General features: G+C 50.1%; 2 protein-coding genes and 1 long non-coding RNA gene across 6 annotated transcripts in view; 2 read left to right on the top strand and 1 right to left on the bottom strand.

Moving 5' to 3' along the window:
* Positions 1-23459, top strand: part of NR6A1 (nuclear receptor subfamily 6 group A member 1) — a 73826-nt gene that overhangs the window by 15628 nt on the left and 34739 nt on the right. The window lies entirely within an intron of this gene.
* LOC139999006 (uncharacterized) lies at positions 1420-17122 on the bottom strand. The gene is made up of 2 exons (XR_011803955.1): positions 16996-17122; positions 1420-2516 (listed from the first exon to the last, which is right to left on the bottom strand). It is a non-coding gene; the product is annotated as an uncharacterized lncRNA (long non-coding RNA).
* On the top strand, positions 10918-17320 carry LOC139999005 (uncharacterized). Its single transcript, XM_072025126.1, has 2 exons — positions 10918-11038; positions 15640-17320. Exon 2 carries the CDS (start codon positions 16256-16258, stop codon positions 17318-17320), a length of 1065 nt encoding a protein of 354 aa, XP_071881227.1. The 5' UTR covers positions 10918-11038; positions 15640-16255.

The raw sequence follows: 23459 nt of genomic DNA, 5'->3' as shown, positions 1-23459 counted from the left end.
TCTGTAGTTTTCTGCCTGAAATGTCTTACTTGGAGTAATTGCAGTGAATGATTTTCACATTTTTTTTGCAGTAAGGATGAACATCTGGCAAGACTTTATTTTGTATTTTCATATAGATGTATGTGGGGAAAACCAGTAGGTCAAGTGAGATTTCGGTGTTTACAAGAAAGCATTTGTGTTATTTTATATTGTTTAAGAAGCCACTGGAAAAAGTACAAATTGTGTGATCATACGTTTTCAGCAAGTCTTCCAAACATGCTGAAAAATTTGGAATTTCAAAGGCAAAATGTCAAACTGCATCAAAACAAGTCATTTGTCTAGCTCATGGTTATGCAATAGCGCAGGCATGTTTTCAGCCTGATCACTTCTGTACTACTGCAGTGAACTTTCTAGATCCAAACTGATTTTGCCAAGGGTTTCAGTAGAAAAGCTCCGTGTAGGTGACTGGCACTGAACAGAGCCTTTCAGTGCCACACCTGGGAGACTTTTTCTAAAGCCGTGTTTTGCAGAGGTGCCTTCAGTTTGTGCATCAGTTGAACTCAGCAAAGCTGTTCCTGCCTACAATTAAAGTCTTGTAGCAGAATGAGTAAGGGGGGTTACTACTAATACTCACCTAACTGGAGTTTACATGCCCTTAGTAAGTGCTGACTGGATGTGTGCAGCACATCAGTTACTGGGGGCACCCCGCACAGCACGGGGCTGCTTTCAAAATGATCCCATAAGGAACCACGGGAACAAACAAGGCTCAAGGAAAACGAGTGTGCCCGTTAATACCATGCATTGACTGTGGTGCTTCTGCTGGGTGAAGCAGCGTTCACCGTTGCCCCTCTAGTCATGCCCAGTGCTGCATTTCGGGGGCTGTGACTTGCTGCTGCCCCATCACCAGTGACTTGCTGCTGCCCCCCTCCCGTTCTTATCCTTGTCACTTGTCATCCGGGCAATCTCAATTCTGTCAGCTCTCACTGATCGCTTTTTAGGACTTGATGTTGTTCCATAGTTGTCTCCATCAGAAGGACTCATTTCCTATAATCAGGTGACGCTCGCTGCATAGGCTTCTGCCTTCCTGATAGTGAAAACTGAGATTTACAAATGCAGCAAGGAGTTGTGTTGTTTTTATTAGAACAGTTGATCAGCTGAGTTTTCTCTCCCTTATGCTCCCTTATGTAGCTCTCTCGATCATTCCTTACTTAGTCTGTTAGCTGTCTTATGTACATTTGGGCCTTTTTTAAAAAAGTACTTTTTAACATATGTAGCTACATTTAATGTTCAAATTTGTATCATGTGAAAGATATTTGAAGTCACTGATAAATGCCAATGGTTTATTCCTGCTTTTCAGTGTTTACGTCTCAAGTAAAATTCTAAAAAAACAAACAAACAAAAAACCAAACAAACCAACAACAAACAAACCACAGCAGAATATAAATATTACAAGATACTGTTTTAATGTGCTTCAGTAGACAGTACAGACCTGTATGAAAAGGCTTCCACATTTAACCAGGACGCTTTCTGTATCTTTATGAAGTGTCCAGCATGGGCGCAGCTTCCATTGAAGCTGGTAAGGGACAGGGAGGAATAAGTCAGTCTGCCCTGAACTTGGATCAGGATTGTTTTCCTGTATTTAGAACAAAAACACAGCCTTGAAAAGCCGTGTTCGTGCCCTGTTATAACATCTGCTTTCTACAGGGGATGCTTATTTCATCCAGAATTTATTGCTTTGTAAAACACTTTTATCTTTGCAGTGGCTGTCAGGTGGCAAAGCATCCCTGTGTGCCTGTGCTCATGAAGGAGCGTGAGCGGCCGGTCCCACAGCTCCCACAGCCCTGCCCTGTGCCAGTGGCAGAAGCTGAACTCAGAGCTGCTTCAGCACGCAGCCTGCGTCCCTCCTGCCAGCGAGCCCCGAGCAGGAGGAGCGGGCAGTCTCTCAGCTAGCTGGTCCGCAGTTTGCATTCATTGATCAGTGAGTTGATAGAAACGAAAACCCACCGACAGCAATGAATGTTGAGTGCAGCCATTAGGTGCAGTTCCTGCGGGCAGCTCCGTGCTGCCACGGGGCACGGTCGGGGTCGCAGCCATCCTGGTCTCAGGACACGACTATTGCAGGGCTTCTTCTATCTGGGAGGCTTCTGGGAAGGACATTTACACAGGGAAAAGAGTAGGAAAAACATTCTTCACTTCAGAAACAGCATTAAAAATACAGGATTTCCTTTTTCATGGTTTTGCTTGGTTACTCCGCTTAGGCTACAGCTTCTTGCTGTCAGGCGTATTGCTTTTGGGATCGAGACCGTTCCTGACTCCGTACCACAAGGGCTGGAGCCCTGCATGGGATGGGCCAGCTGGGGCAGGCAGGGTACCGGGTGGACACGGCCGAGGTGCCTGGACATCCACCTTGCCTTCCCTTGGGAAGCACGGCTGGTTTCTTGCTGTCGCTGCACGAGCAGGCAAACATGAGTTGTGGCAGCAGCTGGACCTTGCTGGGAGGAATCCAGTCCATGGCCAGTGTTCCCAGTGAGCAGCTGCTGAAATTGAGCACAGGTTCCTATGAGCAAATGAACTGACATTCCACAGCTTTTTCCAGACGAGCTCAAGTTGCCAGTCCAAATGGAAAGGAGGTTTTCCTCCTGATCTGGCCTATATTCTGCTGTTCTGAACATACACCATACCCAGGCTTGTTTAAGCATGCCATATGCCATGTATACATTACTGCTCTTGTGCTGTCCACAGAAAACCTTCCATTATTCATTTTTTTTTTTTTTGCAGAAATTCTGGTCTAGCTCATAGTCTTTTTGTTTGTTGTTGCTGTTAAATAGAAAACAACCATTTTTTTTTTTTTTTACCAGTTCATTTTTGGAGAAAGTAGGGAAGTAGAGCTGGAAAAACTCAACCTCTAGCTCTTTAATATAATCTAAATCATGACCTGTTAATAGCAACCATATGTGAAAAACTCCGAAGGTTCAAGCTTTCCATTTAAGAGAGGGTTTGTGATAAACCTCAAGGTACAGTCAACGGTCGATGGTTTTTTTTAGTTCTCAAACTCACCGACAGCGTTGAATGTTCACTGAAGCTATCCAAAGGTGGCTGTGTACATGCACTGTACATACTTTCCATGCATATGTTTTCCATAGACGAGCAGTGGAAACACTGCTGAGGGCTGCACATTCTTTATTGTAAAGTCTTAAACTGCAAGTATTTTAATTATGAAATGGAACCATGCGGACTAATGAATAGCAGAAGTGTAACACTGCTGTTATCGATGCTAGCTTGACTTCGTGGTTCTTAAACCAGCGTCGAGTATATCTGAACCACAGCTGTGGAGAAGCCTTCCTCCTGTGGATGTGCACACTAAATAGCATCACCAAGGTTTTTAAAGCTTGAGCTCGAGCGAGGTGGGCGCTGGGCACGCTGCTCCCGACTCCAGGTGAACTGACTTCATGCTAAGACGTTTTTCCTCTTGGTGATGGGCAGGCAGCACAAAATCATTTCTACCTCTTGCTGCTTCTTGCTTGTCTGATATTCCGAGCTGCTTCCTAGGTGCTGCAGCGAACCTGCAGGTCCATCTGCAGTTGTCTGTGGCAGCTGAAAGCGTGGAAGGGTCTCCCCAGCCCTAGGTGAGTCTGTAGGCTCTGAGCAGGCTCACAGAGACTCATGCTGGGCTCTGTTCAGAGCCTGATTCCTCCCGTTTGGTGGCAGTCCATCAGCCTGGTGCTAGGTGGCTTGGGAAATCCCACCCAAAGTGAACAACTGCCTCAAAAGTCTGTCTGATTCTCAGATCATTTTTAACACGATCTAGAGCGTTACTGGAACAGCTTTTTCCTTAAACTGTGAGTTTTAAACTGAGTATGTAAATGTCTGCCTAAGAACATACCGGTCAGAATGCCTGAACTGGGTTATCTTCTTCCTGGAAAGTGGAAAAATGGATTTATTCTCCTTAAATTTCTATCTTGCATTCAGTTACCTTCACTTTTTCCACCTGGCTTCCACGGTTTGAGAGAGAAATTACTTGCAGCTTGTTTGTTAAAAATGGAATCTCTTGCTGTACCTGAAATAGCTGCTGTAGGTGAACTGGAGCCTGCAAAGCCTGTAGGAATAATTTCACTTAAAAGCTAGTCTACAGAACTTTAAATTCAGTGATTTCTCTTGTGAAGTTTCAGTGGTCTCTGAATGTCCCGAGCTGATACATGTAACTTAACAAATATTTGTTGTATACTGAGTAAGTTGTATCTTTGAGAGATGAGCTTGTTCACAGAATATAGTTTGGAGACTGCACGTAAATGGACTGAGTTCAGCCGTACCATTAAACATCAACTGATCCTGGAAATTAAAGAAATTCTCTGAAAATTAGTCTCACCTTGTTCCTGCAATCTTTTTGGAGTGGGAGCTGGTGGAACGAACAAAGAACATTTGCATTAATAACAAGCAGTGATTGACCTCAGGTGTTGAGCCCGGCTGACCGCAGCTGGTAGGTACAGCGTAAAGCAGGGGAACCAAGTGCAAACCGAGCATGGAACTGCATGCATGTATTAAACTGCAGAGAGGCTTTTTCCTCAGTTCACATCTTCCTCCTCTTGTACCTCCACTGACCCTCTACCCGGTAACTGTCGTCATCTCATTTTGGAAATGGAAATAATTTTTATTCTGAATGCCACAAAGCATGTGTGTTATTTCTGTATTCTGGCTGCATGCTCCCTCCCTCTTGCAAAGTTCAAAGCTCTCAATCTGTTAGATTTTTGGTCAGATTCTGAGATGAAAAAAAATATTCCTCAGAAACAATGGAACTGGGCAATGTGTGCAGGCTTGGGATGGACAAACGAAATTGTTACAAGTGTCCTTTTGTAGGGGATTTCTCCCCCAAACCACCTAAAAAAACCCTTTTCTCTTTTGCCTTTCCCTCTCCTGGTGTGTGTGTGTTACATTTCCATACGGAGGGTATGAGGGTACGTACACTGTGTGTACATTGTGTAAGCACACGCGGAGGGTCACCCTGCTACAATGACAGCAACGTGCACCAACCAGCCTGGGGGCCGGACTCTGTCCTACGTAGTCCTGGCACTTTCTCCTACTGGTGCTCGAACGATTGCTTGTATCCTATCACACAACAGGCCGAGTCACTTCTCATGCCATTTCTTCCCATTTTGTTTCCCTACTGAGGTGTCTCACCTGCGTGCTTAACCAAAGCTTCGTCACTGGGGAGCAGAGCATGTGCTGAGCTGGGCAGCCTCACAAAGCTGCTGCCGAGGGGTTGTGTGAGCCTACCACACAACATTTTTTGCACATTTCTTTTGCATTAGCATAGCAGAATTGTTGAGATGCTGTTGTGGTTGTATTTTGTGCCGGTCTGGCAAACCTCAGAAGTTTGGAAGCTTCATTATCTGCACTGAATCTTGAACCCATGTTCCTTTCAGCCGGTTTTCCTAGCGAGTGCTGACACCAGCCCGTATTTGACAGCTGCCACCTCTATTTCTATTACTTTTTTATGCAGTGTTACAAATCTCTCTTGTAAATTGGGGAGTGTAAAAAAATAAAACCAAATGGACACTTCCCTGCCCCTAAGCCATGCTTTTACAGAAGGTGAACATGGCTCTTCAACAACACCTTCTTGAATCCTTCACCAGCTTCAGCTGAAACCAGGCAGCTGGGGAACGGCCCTCAGGGGTGGGTTCCTGCAGACCTGGTGAGGGCAGTCCCTCGGTGGGGAGTCTGTCCGGGAACATGCTGAGAAGCAGCAGGGTGCGAGCACCATTGCTCAGGAGAATCCATGCCTCTGGATGTGCCCCAGAAGTGGGAAAAGCTCCGGGCGGACCTGATGCCTTCCCTAGGTGATAGCAGCAGTCAGCTGGTAGCCAGGGGTCTGCAAGTGCCTGACATGTGGAACCGTGGCAGGGCTCACCGATGGAATGGGCTTGGGGCAGAGCACTGCCAGGGCAGAACTTGGCACTGAAAGTGCTGCACACAGAGCACACGGCTTCTCTTTGAACCTGTACGGCAGAGAGCAGGTTTTTGTATGGAGAAAATTCTCCTCAAAATGTGCATACACATCCTGACACAGGTTAATTGTGTAAAGTCTGGTGACAAGATTTAGTTCTGTGGATGACTCTGGTATTCTGTGTATTTGTGGTGCCTGAATAATTCTTACACCCTAACCCAATCCTTCTACCAGTTCCTCGCAGCAATGCTTTTATTTACAGCCTAGCAGGAACCCTAGCAGCACTGCCCTAAGTGCAGCTAAATCCGTTTCCAGTATGCACGTGGTAGGAAAGCAGCTCCGCTTCTCCACGATCTCCCCTCTGCCGGGGCTGCTCACGAGGTGCCCCATGGCATGGGATGAGCGAGGCTGAGCTCTGTGACGCGGTGCCAGCGCCTGACTGAAGCACTTGTGGAAAAGCCCTGCACAGGCGTGTTTGCTTTGTCCTGTAACCAACTTGAATTGTCCTATAAACATGTGTTTGTAGAGGTAAATTACTTGGGTGTAAGCATGCAAATACACCTTAGTGAAAGGGGGACAGATAAGGATGCAATCACTGGCAGTGTTTTTAGTTATTGCTATTTCACTGGAATTTGGGAACGTGTTTCAGTAGCAATGCCACTGCCAAACACTTCAGCATCAGCAGCCTTCTGCAATTAGCACTGCGCGGTGTTATTTCTCCTACCTGCCCAAAAGCTCGCTGGATTACTACTTGACAAGTCTTGTGATATGTGCAATCAGGGGACAAAGCTACCCGCCTGTTCCCTTTGCCCTCTTAGCATATAGAACATAACGTTACGGTGCTGACCCCACAGCAAACAAACACAGCTCTTCTGGGACCGGAGAGAAGTGCGACTAATGCCCGTTTCCAGTGATCTGGGGGGGGCTTAGGTTATTCTGATGTAACTGTGCATCGACAGCCTTGCTGGTGGATGCAGCACAACCACAGACTTTTGGAAGGTGTTTGACGTAATGCCATGTGACATCTTAGACGGGTGTGATATAAATTTGCTGTGGTGAATGTTGAAAGGACTGAAAAATGACAAAGAGGGAGGTCTCGGTGTAATTCGAAGTGGGAACTTGACCAAGCGATGCAGTCCTGGTCTGCTAAAGGCTACGCTAGAGAGATCACTAAGCTGGAGAGGTTTCTGAAAAGCTAAGTGGAGAGCAAATTAGAAAATCAAGAGACTTGGCAGCTTCTGTTTAGCTTAGGGTCAGGATCAACTTGATTAACCCAGTAGTGTGCATACGGCGAGCACAAGCTCACCTATAAAGGGTCCTTCAGCATCTCTAGGCGAGGCATCTCTGCGAGCACAGGAGAGCGTGCTTCCAATCTGCAGCTTCCAGCTCTAAGAACGAGACTGCTCCAGCTGTTGCCAGTGGTCCAGATGGACTCTCTGTCACTAGGAGCATTTAAAAACTCTTCTGTGCCCTATTGAGAAGAGCTGCTCTTGTTTGTATGGGTTGTTGCAGGCAAGCCCTATGCCCTGCTGCTCCAGTGGTGCAGGTCTGCACCGTTTGGTCCTGGCTGGGAGCTGGGGATCTAAGCAGCACCTCAAGGAGAAATGTTCAGAGAAAACAGCAACAAAATCCCCAAATACAAAATAGGTGCTTTGGTTATTCATGGAGCAAAGCTACTCCTTCAGCCAGGAAAGGTATTTGATTATCTGGAAGTGCAGCTGCCTGTTGAAGATAACCTACCAAATGTGAAAGGGGAAAAACGCAGACACTGAGGTCCTGAGTGGATGCCCATGAAGATTAAAAGTAGAATAAAGCTCTCTGAAGCAAAATGGTGAAGGGTAGGGAATTTTGTCCTCTCTGTTAATATCTTTACCTGCACGAATGAGCCAATTAGAGCACAGCAGCGCTGGCTCCAGGTTCATGGTGTATCTGGTTTTGCAGGGGAAATGCAGACCCTTGAGGCTGGGTTAAGGATCCAAGCAGGAGAAACTTGCCCGTGTCCTACAAATCATATCTTGTCTTCCAGATGTTTTTCAGCTCCCCCACTGTTTCTTGGTTTCTGTGCATTCAGTAGCAGTGAATGAGTTTTTGTGAACTGTCCAGCGTCCCTGTGAACTCTTATCTTATCCCACATCTTTTAAGAGAACATTTGTTGCCATGAAGATTACTGTCAATATTAGATTCATTGTTAGGATTCCTGAGATTCTTCTCTATTAAAAATGAACTCCTGCCATTGTGCTGTGCTCCGACACATCCAGTGCTGGGTAAGCAGCTTCTGTAGATATAAACAGCCCTGTCTCTGTTGGTTTATCAACATGCTAGTGATTCTTCATCACTGAAATATTTGTCCTGCGCTGCACTAAACCTAGGACGTTGTTCTAGTGGTGGTGGTGAATTTAAGATAAGTACTTCCTCAGAAGACACTGAATGCTCTTACTGACTGATCTGTGCTGAAGATCAGGAAGATTTCCCACTCGTGAATTTAGGCGCAGTTCCTGTGACTGGGTTCAGGAAGGAGAGCGATGATTGTAATTACAACCACTCGAGTCTGCTACCAGTGCAAGCAGCGAGCCTGAGATTGGTTTCTTCCTTTCGGTATTTTTAGAATCTGCTGGCCCAGTTGTCAGTACGACAGTTGTTAGCAAAAGCTACTGCTGTTGTGGAGAACTGACCTCTTGCTTTCCGATGGGAAATGGCTGGACTTGGCCAGGCTTGGTGGTGGCAGTAGGGAGGGCAGAAAATGCGTTCTGTCCTTACACACATCTCAACAGTCAAACTGAGATACATCATACACTTCAGAAAAAAGTAAGGGTAGCTGGAGATTATAATGTTAACTGCAAAGAACAGGGCTCTCTTTGATATATCTTTTGTTTTTGATGAGCCAGTGCACGCTGCAAAGCCTGCTTTGTGTGAGCTCTTCCTGAACACGGTGTCTGCAGTGAGATCTGTGTCTTACAAGGAATCACCCTGTGTTTCAATTCAAGGTAGTGAAGAATTGCCCAGAGAAATTTAAAGATTTTGTTTTGTTTATATGGTTTAATTTTGAAAGCCTGTATTAAATGTGATCCCTGCAAGGGAAGGTCTGTTCCTAGGTAGGGACACCACAGAGGTGTCTTCCTGCAACACGAGCCACATTGTGGCTGTTGCAATGTCCCTGTGTTCACACACTGATCATACTTAAAAATATAGAAATGCAGATTTTTTCATATGCTAATTGGGACTTTCATATTTCACTTACTCCGTTGGAATATTAACAATTCTAGCTGGATGAACCTTAGATTATCTGCTCGGGAAGCAGTATGGATGGAGAGGGATCAAATGAAGGATTTGCTTTTCATAATCGTGTCTCTTTCTGATTCATTGATAGTTTGTCCTTTGAAGATAATTAGTTTCTATTTTTCAGCTATATAAACCAGCAGTTCTCAGCTGATACAATTCTAGGTTTGCAGTTCTCAACAAAAACACCTCCAAATTTCACAGGTTTTGGTTCAGTTTAGACAGCATGGCACCTCTGAGTCAATTTTATTTTGCCATCTTTCGGGACTCCGTTTCAAGATACAATTAGTACAATAACGATTTTACTTCTGATAGCCCTAAATAACTACGGCAAAGTAAATGACAGCATGATGAGCTGCAAGAACGTACATAAAGATCCTCCCAGCCTATTCTTACAGCTTGGCAATGTCTGGTTTGGCTGGAAATGTGGCGTTCTCTTAATGTCTGCCTCAGGAGCTGAACAGGTGCCGTGATCTCACTGAACTTCAGGATGCTGGATTCCCAGTTATGCTTTAGGTTAAGCATCCCGGTTTAGGTTAATTCCCAGTTGTGCTTTAGTTTAGCCTCAGCAGGTACCATGAGGTTCCAGTGCAGTGCTCCTCATGCCGTCAGGAAATAAAACCACCGTTACCAGATCCTGTGCCTGCTCTAACTCACAGTGAATGAACTTCCTCAGTTTCACTGCTCCTTGTCCAGGTTTCCATACAAAATTATTTCAAGCTCGTTTATGAATGATCTAAGCTACAGCGTGCAGCCACAGCATTGACTCTAGGGAACTTCAGCCACCGGATGCCTCACGCAAGGACAGCCTTCTCTTATCTAACGAGGTATTGTACTACTACAGCATGGTATGTACCGTTGAGATCTCTAACTTGATTTTCTGTTTTTAGAGAAGATTCTGAAGTACTCTTACGTTGGGTACACTGTTACTGCTAGAAAAGCTGATGGGTGAAGGAAGCAAATGGATTTTTCCCTTGATTCAGACTAGCCCGTCTGGGATCCAGGATGCAGTTCCACTCAGACTTGCTGTTTTGAAAGATGCAAATCCTGGTAGCGTGCCTGACTGCTGGTCAGTTATTGGCCAATAATACTTCTCTTCCCTAAGAACCTCTGCCTGCAGGGATTGTGGGCCCTTTCAGTTCAGTTCTCAGAAAGAAAGAAAAGATGGAGAACTGCTGCAGGGTGCAGTTTGAGACCAAGGATTCCTTTCTGTAGTGTCTTTACTGCTTTACACTGCTTTAGTGTCCATTTCTCACTTCTACACTGCCACACGAGAGGAAAAAGAAAAGGAAACATCTAAAACACACGTTGACAACTGTAAAAGCCAGTGCCTTTGTTCTTGCCCTGAGCTGGGTACAGCAGACAGCCGCAGCGGCCCTGGGCATTCGTTGCTTTGGTGTGCCCAGCCCTGGGTGCCACGCTGCGGGACCATGCATGGCTTCACAGTCATTGAAGGCTTAGGAACTTCATAACTGAGCCTCTTTACAATCTGTAAATGACCCTCACCTGCCTGGTTCTTGCAATTTGGCACTAGTTTACTGCTCCTGTTCCAGCATCTCCTTCAGCTGACGCTGGAACTGGAGACGATGCCTAAAGCAGCGGTGCGGTCAGCCAGCCACCCGCTGTCCACGATGCTCTTCCTCCACTGCTTGGGTGTGCTGCTCAGCTACAGACCAGCCGTGCCTTTGTAACTGTGCTGCAGGTGTTAACATTTAAAATAGAAGCCTCTTCAAAGGCTCTTGTAGAACAACTGAGTATAATTTGGGGGTGGGTGGGAAGACACTCCCTTACATCTGGTGACCTGGCACGTATCCTGCTGGAAGGAAGACTTGCCCCCCTCAGGTATTTAATTTCTTTGCTTTTGTGTGCTTTAAGTATCAGATGATGATGGGTATGCCATCCAGGTGAGCAGGACTCGGCCGTTCTTTTCAGAATTGTAGACTTAACCTATTTAAACGTAGCCATTCTGTGAAACACAAAGGAGAAAATGTACTCATCTTCATTTAGAAGAATGATCTTGGGATAACGTCACCCAAGTACTACTCGTTTTTATCTTCCCTATAAAATAAATTGGTCCCAGTGTGCTGAGATGCACATAAAAGTTTGAATATGGAAGTAGCATAAAATTCAGATGACTCGGTAGAACCAACTTCAGAATTTTGGAAAGACTGGAGTGGATTTACGGAGCACAATTTATGAAGGAGTAACATGCTGGCGGTTTTAATCCATGAGTCTTAATCTGCTGGCTTTGTTTTATTTTTCCGTGCTCTTTTCTATAGTTGTTTAATTCTATTACCTACCTTTCTCCTGGGGTGTGATAAGAACAGAACTGTTTCGTGGCACAGTTACCAAAGCACAGTAATGAGCCACAGACTGCAGATGATGGTTCTGGAATTTGTTTAGTGTACTGCTCTTTGAGTTGGGGATTCAACAATCGCAGCGTTATTTTTAGTTTCCCTTTTACACTCAATTCATTGGTATTTAGAAAATAGTTTCTAATACTTTAAAATATACCTTCTTTCTGTCCCTCTTCCATGTACTTTCACTGACAACCAGGTGTGTTTGCATATCTGTGTTTCAGTAATTGCCTTCTAACTGGGACAATTAAGGGCTGTGAGAAGAGAGGAAACCTGTCATAAAGGCAGATTGCTGTTTGGAACACTCGGGGGTTCCAAATGACAGCACAGAGCATAGGTGGACGTACTGCAAGGGTATCAAAACTCAGACAGCGAGACCCTCGTGCTCGAACACGGAACTGCAGGTTTCTGGGGGGAAGGCTGCTTCTGTTCTCAGGCTGAGCGACTCAAACCACCGCTCAGAGAGATGATACAGCTGGAACAGCCTCGCTCGACTCAAATACTTCAGCATGTTCTTCATTTTCAGAGTGTAATGCTGAAACACTGCGTCTATCCGCTGGGTACTGAAGGAAAAAATTATTAAGTAGGGCAAACAAAGCTGAAGCTAAGCTATTATGTATTTCAGCTTGCTTAGTATTTGGCATGTGGACCAAATGCTTTAGATTATAAGGCATAAGCCGTTCAGAACCTTAAGTTATTTTAAAATTAAATGGATGACAGACACAGGTCTGCTGCACGGATTTGATTTTCTTTGTGTATTAGCAGAAGTAGTAAGCAATGTCTGTAAGTATCTAATAAAGCTATTTTCTGCTCTTATAGGAAGGTTTACTATGAGAAACAGAACTGAGACAGTACTACATTTTCAATAAAACAAATTGAACAGATTCTCAGAAATCTAGGTCACAGTAACAGATGACCTATACATGGTCCTAGTTTTTGATGCAACTGTCTAATCTGCTCTGAGAGTACTAGCCAGACATCATTCCTAATTGACCTTGATATTCAGTGAACAGAAAGAAAGCTAAAGCCACATGATATTTAAATCTTCAGCAGAAAAAAATATATGGCAAACCTGAACGCATTCTTTTATACCTGGAATCTATCCTTGTACTGCGAGCCTTATCTGCAACCAGGTTGGTATCTTAAAAATCTGAACGTGGGGCTCCACCGCCAGCAGCCTGAGCACAGCCCTTCCCAACACCTCACCCCGCTGTCTGTGACCGCTGGGGCACCGTGTCTGGGACTGGGCTGCCCCGTTGGCCTTTTTGTTCATGAGATCTGACTTTAGGGCCTGCTGCAGACAATGCCACACTTACAGGCTTCCTACGTGTGAGAACAGAGAGATGTGTGCTGATAAATGTATGGCCCGCCAGTAAGCCCAGAGAATCTAAGTAATAAAGCCTTAAGTGGGCATGGCAAGGTATGTTCCAAGAAAATGTTAAGTTCCTTTAGGTAACCAACTAAGAATCGGTAAATACACCACAGAAGGTTTTGTATTGATGACCTGTGGTTTGCTGCATGTCACTAGCTGTGTCAGGGGCCTGCACCTGGCAGATGACGGCGTTGCTCCCAACGTGCTTCGTGCTGGAGCTGTGGCAGGAAGCACAGACGATGCCTGCTGCTGCTCAGGGCAGGGGTGCCTTGTGCTGACGGCAGCACCCTCTGGGGAGGTGTGCGGGTGCACCGCGGGCAGCTCCAGGCCCTTTCATTTCAACAACCCGTCCCCAAACTACTCCTGTCCTCAAATGCATTTTGGCATCTCATCTCAGACAGCCGGGAGTTTGTGTGTAGAACACGAGTTGACCACAGATCTGAGTCATTTGCTGTTGCAAAACCAAATTGATGTAAGAGAGCTGAGACTGAAAACTCGTGGTGATGGTACTAAGGTCCCTCCTTGCGTTATGGGGTCGGGGCAGCTGCTGATGGTCCAAACTTTCCATGCACTACAGGGAAACTAAGAGTGATTGAAGTCTGTTTAAAAAGTGCTTTTACTAATCTACACGTCAGTGCTGCTGCTTATGGGGAAAGGATGCCTTTATTTCATCTGTAATATAAAAATACCTGATTGTTGTCTTCCGCGTTTTTTGTTTGAATCTTGCGGGACATTAATCAATAGTATGGGCCTGAAACGATGGTAGCATCTGCTGGCTATTACTGAGATAAAATGAAATTCTTAAGATTCCACGTTCGTTAAATTGCCAAGTATATTGCTAAATTTGGGCATACCTGGTACATTTTTATTGGCAGCTAACCCTGTAATGCAGTATTATATATTAATAAATCCTCAGATTATATACACTTGGGTATTTTGCAACTGCTGCAACTTCAAAGCCTGTTAGTAGTTAAAAGGTTTCTTCTTTTTTTTTTTTTTGAGTCTTCATAAACTTTATAGTGGAATAGCTGTAAGTGGAGTTGGGAGCACTGACTTTTCAGTTTCCCCGTACTCGTGTGTAGCTGAGAACAACCTGACCAAACAAGATCTTCAACAGCTCTCAGCAACCTTTCTTTATGTGCGTGTCAGGGATTATTCTGATGTCCCAGATGAGTTTACAGATGCTCACAGCCAGGAGGGCATGCCTGGACCTTCTTTTTATGCCTGTTTTGATTAGGCAGGAACGTTTTCTGCCAACCTCTAACAGTATGGTTTCCACTCCAAGTGAAATGCCCAACAGGTATTCAAACTGAGACACCTAATTGCCAGGGCAGAACAGAACTTTAAGCTTATTTTCTTTTTAGGAAGCAATTCAAGAGACTTTAACTTTTTTTTTTTCTGAATGTTTTAAAATCAGCCTACTGATGAATAACCAGTATTAGCAGTCACAGAGGCAATGGAAAGGTTACTATAATTTAAGAATACGATGGTATTTAATCTAAACGTGCTTTGTTGGTAGATGTATCCATATCCTTAACTTAGAATAGAAATCATCTGGGCTGTTTTCAGTCAGAGGCTTCTTTTTGATAGGTCTTTCTGGGTTTGTAAGTACCACGACGAAGAAAATTAAAATAGCTTCATTGTAATCTACCCTGATTCTTATCACCCAAGTTTAACTGAGAAGTAAAACACCCAAGCCATTGTACTGCATCAGGAAGAGAATTCAAGGAAATTGTATAATTATGCAGACAGAACTGAGTCCTGTGCAAAGTATTTACATTCCTATTTGTATTTCTAATGTCCTGAAACAGCAGCTCAAGGTGCTACGAGCTGGCCCTGCACATACAGGGATATTTTACCGCAATTTTACTAGCATTACAGTAAGAGGACTTCACATTTTTCAGAAGTTGTGTAGTATTTCAGCCATCCAGACTTTTTGTTCCCCTATATTGCCAGAAGGAGCACCGGAGGCACATCCTTGTTTGCCTGCTGGGCTGACGCAGGGCGCATCAGCGTGGCCAGGGGTCCCCACCCAGCTCCCCCAGGTGCCATGGAACAGGGCCTTGCTTCCCTTGCTTCAGCACCCTTCCCTGTCTTGCTGCGGTCCCAAGGATTGCATTGGTAAAGCACGCTTAAGAGCAGCAAAGAGCAGAGCCCATTTTCTCTATCTGGTGATGGCGCAGCTCGGAGCAGAGGCGTACATCTCCCCGCCGCGATTTATTACAGTTCTGTTCGGCCTCTTCCCTGGGCGAAGGAGAGAGCTAAGGGATTTCTGCTGTGCTCATGGCCGTACAGGCAGAGATCTGCTGGCTCCTCTTAAATACTGGGACTGAGAACTGCATCTGTATGCCTGAGAAGGTGGAAAGCCGTAACATCCAGTTGGAATGGGTGTTGGGTGATGTTCATGGGTACGAAGATTTATGGAAGCTGAGGAGGAGCAGCCCCAGCCTCCCGGTAAGGGCTGAACCTACCTCCCCCCTCGGCGTACAGTTAGGGGCAGGCTCCTCATCTAATAGGACCTGCTGGTTGGCTTTCTAATCTTTATAATTTCTGCTCATTGGCTCCAGTCAGAGGATTAAAGCCCAGTCTCTGAGGAGTTCTTTTTTTTTTTTTTTTTTAAAGTCTGGAAGACTGGGGGGTGGGGGGAGTAGGGGAAATAGGAAGTACGAGACACTAAGTATTTTGTTTTTCTTATTTATTGTGGTATTTGCCAGGCTGACCCGACTGAACAGCATCCTCCTACACGCCTGACGGGGTGAGGCATGCGGTGAACTTGCTGTACCTTTAGGACGGAGCCAGCACTCCAGCTCCAGCCCCTTCCAGCTGCCATTAACATGAGGCAGCACATCTCAGGCTAGACATCAGCTGTCTGGGTAACGGATCTGCGCTGTTTATAAACACCGAGGCTTTCAGTCATCAAAATTCCTTCCCCCCCCCCCCCGTGAATTCAGACCTCCAGCTCGGCCACGCTCCTGCCTGCCAGCCCACGGGGCAGCACCGGCGCTGCAAAGTAACCGGACGGACTGGTGATTTGATGGGCCGTGACCACAAAGCTTTTATGACATTCGAGGTGGTTAAAAATGGCAGGAAGGAGCTCTTAAACATGGCACGGCCGTGTTGCCTCTCCGGAACGCCAGACCTGCCAATAGTGCATCAAAAGCCGTAATTTCCTGTGCACTGCAGCCCCCCGGCACCGCTGCCTTCAGCTTTGTGTCCCCCGGCTTGTGCCTGTGTGCTAACAAATCTCTATTGTCCGGCGGGGCGAATAGTGGCTGGCAGCAAAGAATTGCTGTCTGGTTTCTATTCAAATCCAGGTAGTCAGAGATATGAATGGGCTCCCTCCGACAGCCCCTGCTCGGCACGGAGCCTCCGCCGCTTCCCGAGCCGGGGGGCTGCAGGGAGCAGGGGGGGGGTTTAAGGCGTTTTGACGCCGCTCCCGGCTGCAACTTCGGGCCCCGCCGCCCCCCGGTTCCCGGCCGCGAGCAGCGGGGCGAGGCGCCCGCTCGGCAACTTTCTCCGCCCGCCGCACGGCCCCGGACCCGCCGGGAAAAGTTTGGCGGCCCCGAGCCTCCCGCACAGCCCCCGCGGAGCCCCCGGTGCTGCGGGCAGCCGAGGGACGGGGCGGCCCCCGGGGCTGTACCGGGCCCCCCCGAGCCGTGCCGGGCCGTGCCCCCCGCCCCAACTGTTGCTGCCCGTGCCGGCGGCGCGCACAAAGCCGGTGTCGGCGGGCGCCCTGCCCTGCCCTGCGCTCCCCGCGGGGCCGCCGCCTTTGTCCCCGCCCGCCGCCGCCCCCCGCCGCCGCCGCCGCCTCCCGGTGGGGCCGGGACCGGGTCCCTCCTCCCCCCCCCCCCCCCAATTCCCCCGGCCCCTCGGCTCCCCCCGGCCCGGCCGCGCTGCCCGGCGGCGCCGGGGACCTTTGTGGCCGCCCGGCCGCGGGCAGCTCCTTCGCCGAGAACAAAGGAGCACGTGCGGGAACGGCACCGGCGGGCAGCCTCCCGCCGGGACGGGCTCCGCGTCCCGGGCCGCGCCCCGCCGAGCGGCCCCGCGCCGGTGCCGGTGCCGGCCCTTACCTGGCGGCGCCGTCCCGCGCTGCTGGGGGCGCTGCTGGGGGCGCGGCGGGGCCCCGCGGGCTTTGTCCCGGCCCCGCGCCCGGGAGGCGCCGCGTCCCGCTCCGCTCCGCTCCCCCCCCGCCGCCGCCGCCGCCCAGCCGGGAGCGGAGCGGGGGCCCGGCCGCGCGCGCGCGCGCGCGCCGCCGGCAGCGCCGGTGTCGGTGCCGCGCCCGGGGTTTGTCAGCGCCGCGGGAGCGCGCACGCAGAGCAGCGGGGCCGGGCGCGTCCCCGCTCGGCTCCCGGCGCCCCGCAGCCCCGCGCGCGCCTCCCCGCCGGGCCCTTATAGCGCCCGCTGACGGACAGCAACGCCGCCGTCACGCGCGCCCTGAGCCCGCGCCCATTGGCCGGGGCCGCAGACGGGGCGGGGCCTCCCCCAGCCCCGCCCCGCCCCGCCCCGCCCCGCCCCGCCCGGCGCGGCGCTGTTTGGGTGTCTGGGCGGCGGGGAAGGGGGGGGGGGGGATGGCGGCGGGGGGCTGGGGGCGCCCCCGGGGCTCCGGCAGCGCCGTCCCCGCCTCCCCCTCCCTCCGCGGAATCGGAGCCCCCCAGCCGGCCCCGTGCGGCCCCCAGCCCCCCGGGGGGACCCGCGGGGGTTCGGGCTTCGCCCCCCGGCCGCCCCCAGCCGTGCCCCGGGCCCCTCCGGCCTGGGAATGAGGGCCCCGCCGGGCCCCGCGCTCCCCGTCCCGCCGGGCTCCCCCTCAGAGCGGCGGTGGCGGGGCCGTGCCCCCGCCCGGGGGGTGCCGCACCACGGGGGAGGCCGCCCCAGGAGCGCTAAATGCCCCCCCCCGGTTCGATTCCCCGGCACCCCGGGGCCGGCTCCCTGCCTCGGTGCTGCGCCTCGCAGGGTCGGGGTCCGGGCAGGGCTCCCGCAGGGCTGGGGGCTCCCCTCGGGGCTTTGGCAGCCCCCAGGCCCCGCGGGGCCGCGTGTGAGCTGCTGGAGGGCAGGTGGCTGCGGGCAGCTCCCCTCACCTCACACCCCGGCATTTTATTAAAACGCCCACCCCAAGGGAGCTGCCACGGGAACACGGTCTGTGCCCTGTGGGGACCCCAGCACGGGGGTCTGGGGAGCGTTTTGGGTCGTGTCGCGATGCCAGCATCAGGGGTCCCTCCCGCGACAGGGGTGTGGGTGGCGAGAGGTCCCTGTCAGCATTCCTCTGTCAGTTCCCTCCGAATCCCCCTCGAGGGCTGGGTAGATGCACAAATGGGAAATGAGATGAAAAAACAAATGACAGTTACATGGCAGTCATCGAGCAGGAGGCAAACTGAAAAAAAAAAGGCCAGGACGGAGCTCCAGCCGTGACCCCCGCTCCTATCAGCGCTGTGCAGCTGCCACTGATGGGGGTGAAGAGGCTCCCACCTCTTGTTCCTGAGTGTGAAGGCGATAGCTGCTATCTGCTGTCCGTTCTGCCCACAAAAATCATTCTGGTAACTTCTCCGGTTCCCAGACAGCTTCCCCTCTGTCTCCAGCCATTCTCTCTCACTTGCTGAGGCACTTTGCCACTCCTCCGTCCTGCTGCTAAGAGCTGCATGGGCGCCCGAGTGGTCAGCTGTGGGTCACACAGGCTGAAAAGAAGGCAGTGTCTTTGAACCTATTTATGAAAAGTTAAAAATGAGACCGCAGGAGTGTCTTTGAGGGTAGTACGGACTTTGCAAGCCACCCAAATGGCTGCTGCACGCTAGGAGCTTTGACAGCCTGCTGTGCATGGACACTGTACTTCCCAGGCCTCGTGTGGTGTCCAAATAGTGAAATCTTTTCATGAAATATTGTAGCAATGACATAAAAGACCCCAAACATGAAATGTTAGGGTCTAGAAAAAGAAAGTGCTTCGGCACTGTGTGTAAATGGAACCGCATCCCAGTCTCCAGATACCCCTTTGTGTCTCCCATATCAGAGGTGATCTCCACCTGGTTAAGTTGCTTGAATATTTTGAGGCTTGCCCTAATTATATTGCTCTCATTATCAAAACACGAGATCCTGTTCATTGGATATACATCGTGATTACAGAATTAGAACCGTGTTTCACTGAATTTATGGAAAACATCACTCCCCAGGGGGAAGCTGCTGCTGGAGCGGTCGTGGAGGAAAAGCTCTCCAGGGAAGGGCACCGCATCCGAGGGCGTCCTGACACGCTGCTCCTGGCGGCAGGAGCAGGGCCTGAAGGACCCTGTCACCGACATCGGGGCTGGGAGGAGGAGCTGGGGGTTGACCCAGTTTTCAACCCTTAGACCACGTTAAAATGCTGTAGTCAACTTCGGGGTATGTTCTGTGCAGAAAATTTACCCGAGTCAAAAAGAGCACAGAGGAGATCTGAGCCACCAACAGAAAGGCAGCGCAGGGGCTCCTTGTGCTTCCCCCTGGTGTTTGCGAGGCTTTTTGGCACGTCCAGTCCTGGAGAAAGGCTGTGACAAAATGGGGGAAGGAGGAATTCTTCTGTAAGTTTGATCAGATCAAACCTTCTGACCCCTCTCCACCTCTGTTCCTATTCTGGGGTCATCGAAACGTGTCCATGGTCTCATTCAGTCAGGCACGACTGTAAATCAAACTATCTAAGAAAATAGTTTGGACAAAAGTTAATTTGGGTCAAAGAGGGATTAACCGAGGAAAATGTTTCTACTCGTTCATCCGTCTGCTAAGAAGCAAGCGGGCAAAAGCTTGGAAAGAAACCTTGCTGAGCCCATTTTATGAGTTATTTGTGTGTGCTCGGTCCTTCTGGTAGCTGTCAATACTTACATCCGTCTGCATCAATGAGGAAGGGAATAGATTGATTGGAGAGCGAATTCAAAGGGGAAAGATTCAGCCAGTGGCATGATGAAAGGCAGAAGCGTGGGTAGAGCGGGATTAAAGCAGAAGTACTCTTGGTATTGACCACACGGTCAGAGGCCTCTAGTCCTGCTAACAGTCATATTTAGGACTATCTTGATACCTCTTGTGCATGAAAAAGGAGGGAAAAAAATAAAAACGTCAGCATGAAACTGAGGGAGATAGCAATTGTTTGCTAAAACTGATAGAAATTGATGAAGACTCACTACAGAGCCCTAGGAGCAGCCTAGGTGAAACCCACACCAGGAAGGCCTCGGGTTTGGGGCTGAAAACTGGAGAAATGGCTGGCAGCTGGCAGGGCAGGCTGCTGGGGCTGCCACTGCTGGAATCTGGGCGCTGTGCGGGGCCGCGGGGCTTGTCCCGGTGCATCCCCAACACAGAGCCCTGGGTTTCCTTCTTGCCTCTCCGTGCATGCGTGTATTTAAAGGAGAGTTTCCTCTCTCCTTTAAAACCTCAGTTAGGAGAGAAGCAGCCTTCACAAGGGGAATTACATCAGCCATCCGAAGCACTGCCATTAAAATGTGTTCTGTGCACAGACCGCGGGACCATGCCGCTGCACTGGGTGCTGTGCAGTCAGTTCTCGTGTCTGAGAGTCAGGGAGTAGCTCGAGTCTGCTCACTTGAGAAGTAAACAAGAGGAAAATATAAAGGAAAAAGACCAAAACTAAATAACGAGTCAGTGGAAGAGCCAGGAACGGGTTCTGCTAAGTGTGCGTGTATTTGTTTTTTAGGGTATGCTGCCAGTATTAATAACAAAAGAATTGGCTCAGTTTCCACATTTCAGCTATGAAAAATGCATGTCTGTATTCCTGTAATCAGGGGAGCACTTGTGCTCAAAGAGAGGAGCGCTGCAGGTTAGCACTCTGACAGTGTCCCTGTGGCTGTCTTTTTCTCGGTGGCTGTCACCTTCTGTAGTCATCAAGTGGATAAAGAATTTTTGTCATGCTGCTTCATGAATGAAGTCTGTGCTCTTAAAGAGCAGGAGAATTAGCTCTGAAGTGTGCATTATCAGAGCGTATGATGATGTTGGAAATCATAAAAACTGAAATATACTTTCTCTCTATTTTCCATTTCTCTTATCACGGCTCTGAGGAGGTGCAGAATCTGTTTTTAGTTTGTCACGTTTGTTGTTATTTTTTTTTTCTAGCTGCTGCAGAAATGCTCGGGATCATGGCGAGCTACCAGCCCTTTGCTTTTTGCATCATTCAAAAACCTTCCATTTAGAAGCCATTCTGATATCTTGGTGGTTTTTTTCTTCTTCGTCTTTTTTTAACTACTAAGGAAATTTGCATGAAAATGGAATCATTGTTTCTGAAGAGTTCCATCTGCTCCTGCTGCTTATTCTGTAGCTGAAGTCATAATCCTCTGCTTGTGACATTTCCCATTGAAGAGGTTTTTGGCTCGTTAGAGTTCCAGCACAAAATTTCAGAACAGGGGACATACAGATGCTTCACCTATAGATATGTATATATAAAAAAAAAGGCTGGAGGTGCTGTCAGAACTCCGCGTGCATCTGCAGTGGCTGCAGAGCCGTTCTGCAGGGACTGGCTGGGTAGGAAACGGGGCAGGCAGGAGGTGTGCTGGGCCAGGCTTAGGAAGGGAGAACGAATTTCCTCACGTTGTCAAAGCTTTGGCTAGGTGATCGGTGGGCAGCTCAGTGCGTTAGCCTGGGCTCTGGCTGGGGTGGGCACGCAGGGCTGAGTCGGGGTTACCGCGCTGCTGGAACCGGCTGCAGGGAAGGGGCCAAGCCCTTAGCGGAGCCTCAGCCGGGACGCAGCAGCCGGGCGCCTTCCGGCAGCCACCGAGGGTCCCTCGGCCATTCCTGGAGGAGCTCCCACGGCCCTGGAACTCCTTCGGGAGAATTCCTGCAGATGAGGGGGGAGCCTCGTTGTTGTTCCCATTCCTCCCCTCCTGGGGTTTGTGCGTTTTACATGTGCGTGTGTGTCACCGTGCGGTGTGCGCGTGTGGGAATGCCAAACGCATTCTTCCAGTGGAGCAATAGGAAATGGAGAATCCTGCGAGCTGCGAAGTTCTGCTTGTCCTGCTAGGACCTCTGTCGCTATGCAGAAATACTGCAGGAAAGTGGGTCACAGCGCAGCGCTCCGAGCAGCCGGCGCCAGCCCTGCCGCAAGGCTGGCGGCACTGGGAGCATGGGCAGGGAGCGCGGGGCTGTGCCGAGAGCATTGGTCCCCCCACTCTGCGCCCCCATCTCCGGGAGTGTTTCTGCACCTGTGAGGTACCTGTGAGAGGCACGGCACGTGTATGACCCAGGCTGTGTTTTAAGGCAGGCAGCGTTCAGTTCTGCTGAGGAAAACAATTGCTCGCAGACCTTCAAATCTCAGATTTCCATTTTCTCTATTAATCACCGCGTGGTGTGTGCACGCACCCTTGTGAGCACCGTGTGTGCTCGGGGGCCGCTCTGTTAGCCCAGCAGCAGTGCCCAAAACAGCCTGCCCTCCTTTATCACTGCAGGCTGAGTGCCCTTCCCCTGCCTCCCCGGCTCTCTGACTGTCCCGGGATGGCCACAAGGGCCCCTGCCCTTCCCCAGGCAGCGCCACGTCCATGCAGCTCCGTCTGGGTGCAGAGCAGGTGGGTGCCCAGAGCAAAAGCTGCCCCCGGCTGGTGCTGCCCCGAGTCGGGGCACTGGGCTGCCCCAGTGGGGATCGCCTCCACTGCACTGCTGGTCCCCAGCCCTGTCTGCAGCCAGGCACAGCCTTACAGTCCCACAACCGTGCAGGGATCAGGTTTATAATTCACCTCTTTAGGGACAAGGGCAGCTGACACCAACAGATCCGCACAGTCGCGTACAGTTGTGCTTTGTAAGCTCCACAGGAAATACACTCAGCTAAACAAAGCCGTGATTACGTGCGGCTCCCTACCTCTGTTTTCTTGCTGTTCTTTCTCACGTTAATGCTCAAGTACATGCTGGTTAGGAAAGCTCGCTCTCGTGCCCCTGTTGCCAGCACCAGGTCCCGCTCCAGCTTGTCATCTCCTCTCTGTCCTTGGCCCCTGCAGCCCTCTGGGGGCCAGCCTGAGGCTCTTGTCCGGTGGCACCCGGTCACGCAGCCGCCTCCCGGGGCTGCACGCATGCTGCAGTCATGGCATGGTCAGGGGCAGCCGGGAGCAGTGGGCAGAGGATGAGGGACTGAGACTGAGACCGAGCACCGGGGGGCTGCTGCTGGCTCCCGGCACAGCTGAAAACTGCACGGCTGTGTGGAGACATGGTTCTGCTGGGTGCAAGCAAAACACCTCTCCTCAGGGGAAAAAACCCTCTGCAAAAGGTTGGTGTGAGTATCGGTGCCTTCTTTTTGAGGAGGGGTCTCTCCCATCTGAGAGCCACAGGACAATGTAGGCCTCTCAGTGTGGGTCGTGCTGCTGGAGCTGCTCTGGGCTGGGCGCTGTGCCGTGAGCGTGGCCTCGCTGCACCACTGGGGCCGGGGCTCCTCTGTCCTGCAGAGCCGCTCAGGCGCCTGGCTGCAGCACCGAGGTGTGCCAGCGTGTACACGCCATCCCAAACAAAGGGCCTGCTATCGTTGTTTGCATGTGATTTTTTTTTTCTGTTTAAAATTAATTCCGCTTTCTATTTTTGCGTGCAGAAGCACAGCCAT

This window comes from Anas platyrhynchos, chromosome 18, assembly GCF_047663525.1.
Source record: "Anas platyrhynchos isolate ZD024472 breed Pekin duck chromosome 18, IASCAAS_PekinDuck_T2T, whole genome shotgun sequence".
Lineage (NCBI taxonomy): Eukaryota > Metazoa > Chordata > Aves > Anseriformes > Anatidae > Anas > Anas platyrhynchos.
The sequence above is the reverse complement of the archived record's forward strand: the minus strand, read 5'-3'. Positions and strand labels throughout refer to the sequence as shown.

Coding starts and splice junctions, on each gene's coding strand:
- LOC139999005 (XM_072025126.1), top strand. CDS start 16,256: ATGGGCTCCCTCCGACAGCCCCTGCTCGGCACGGAGCCTCCGCCGCTT.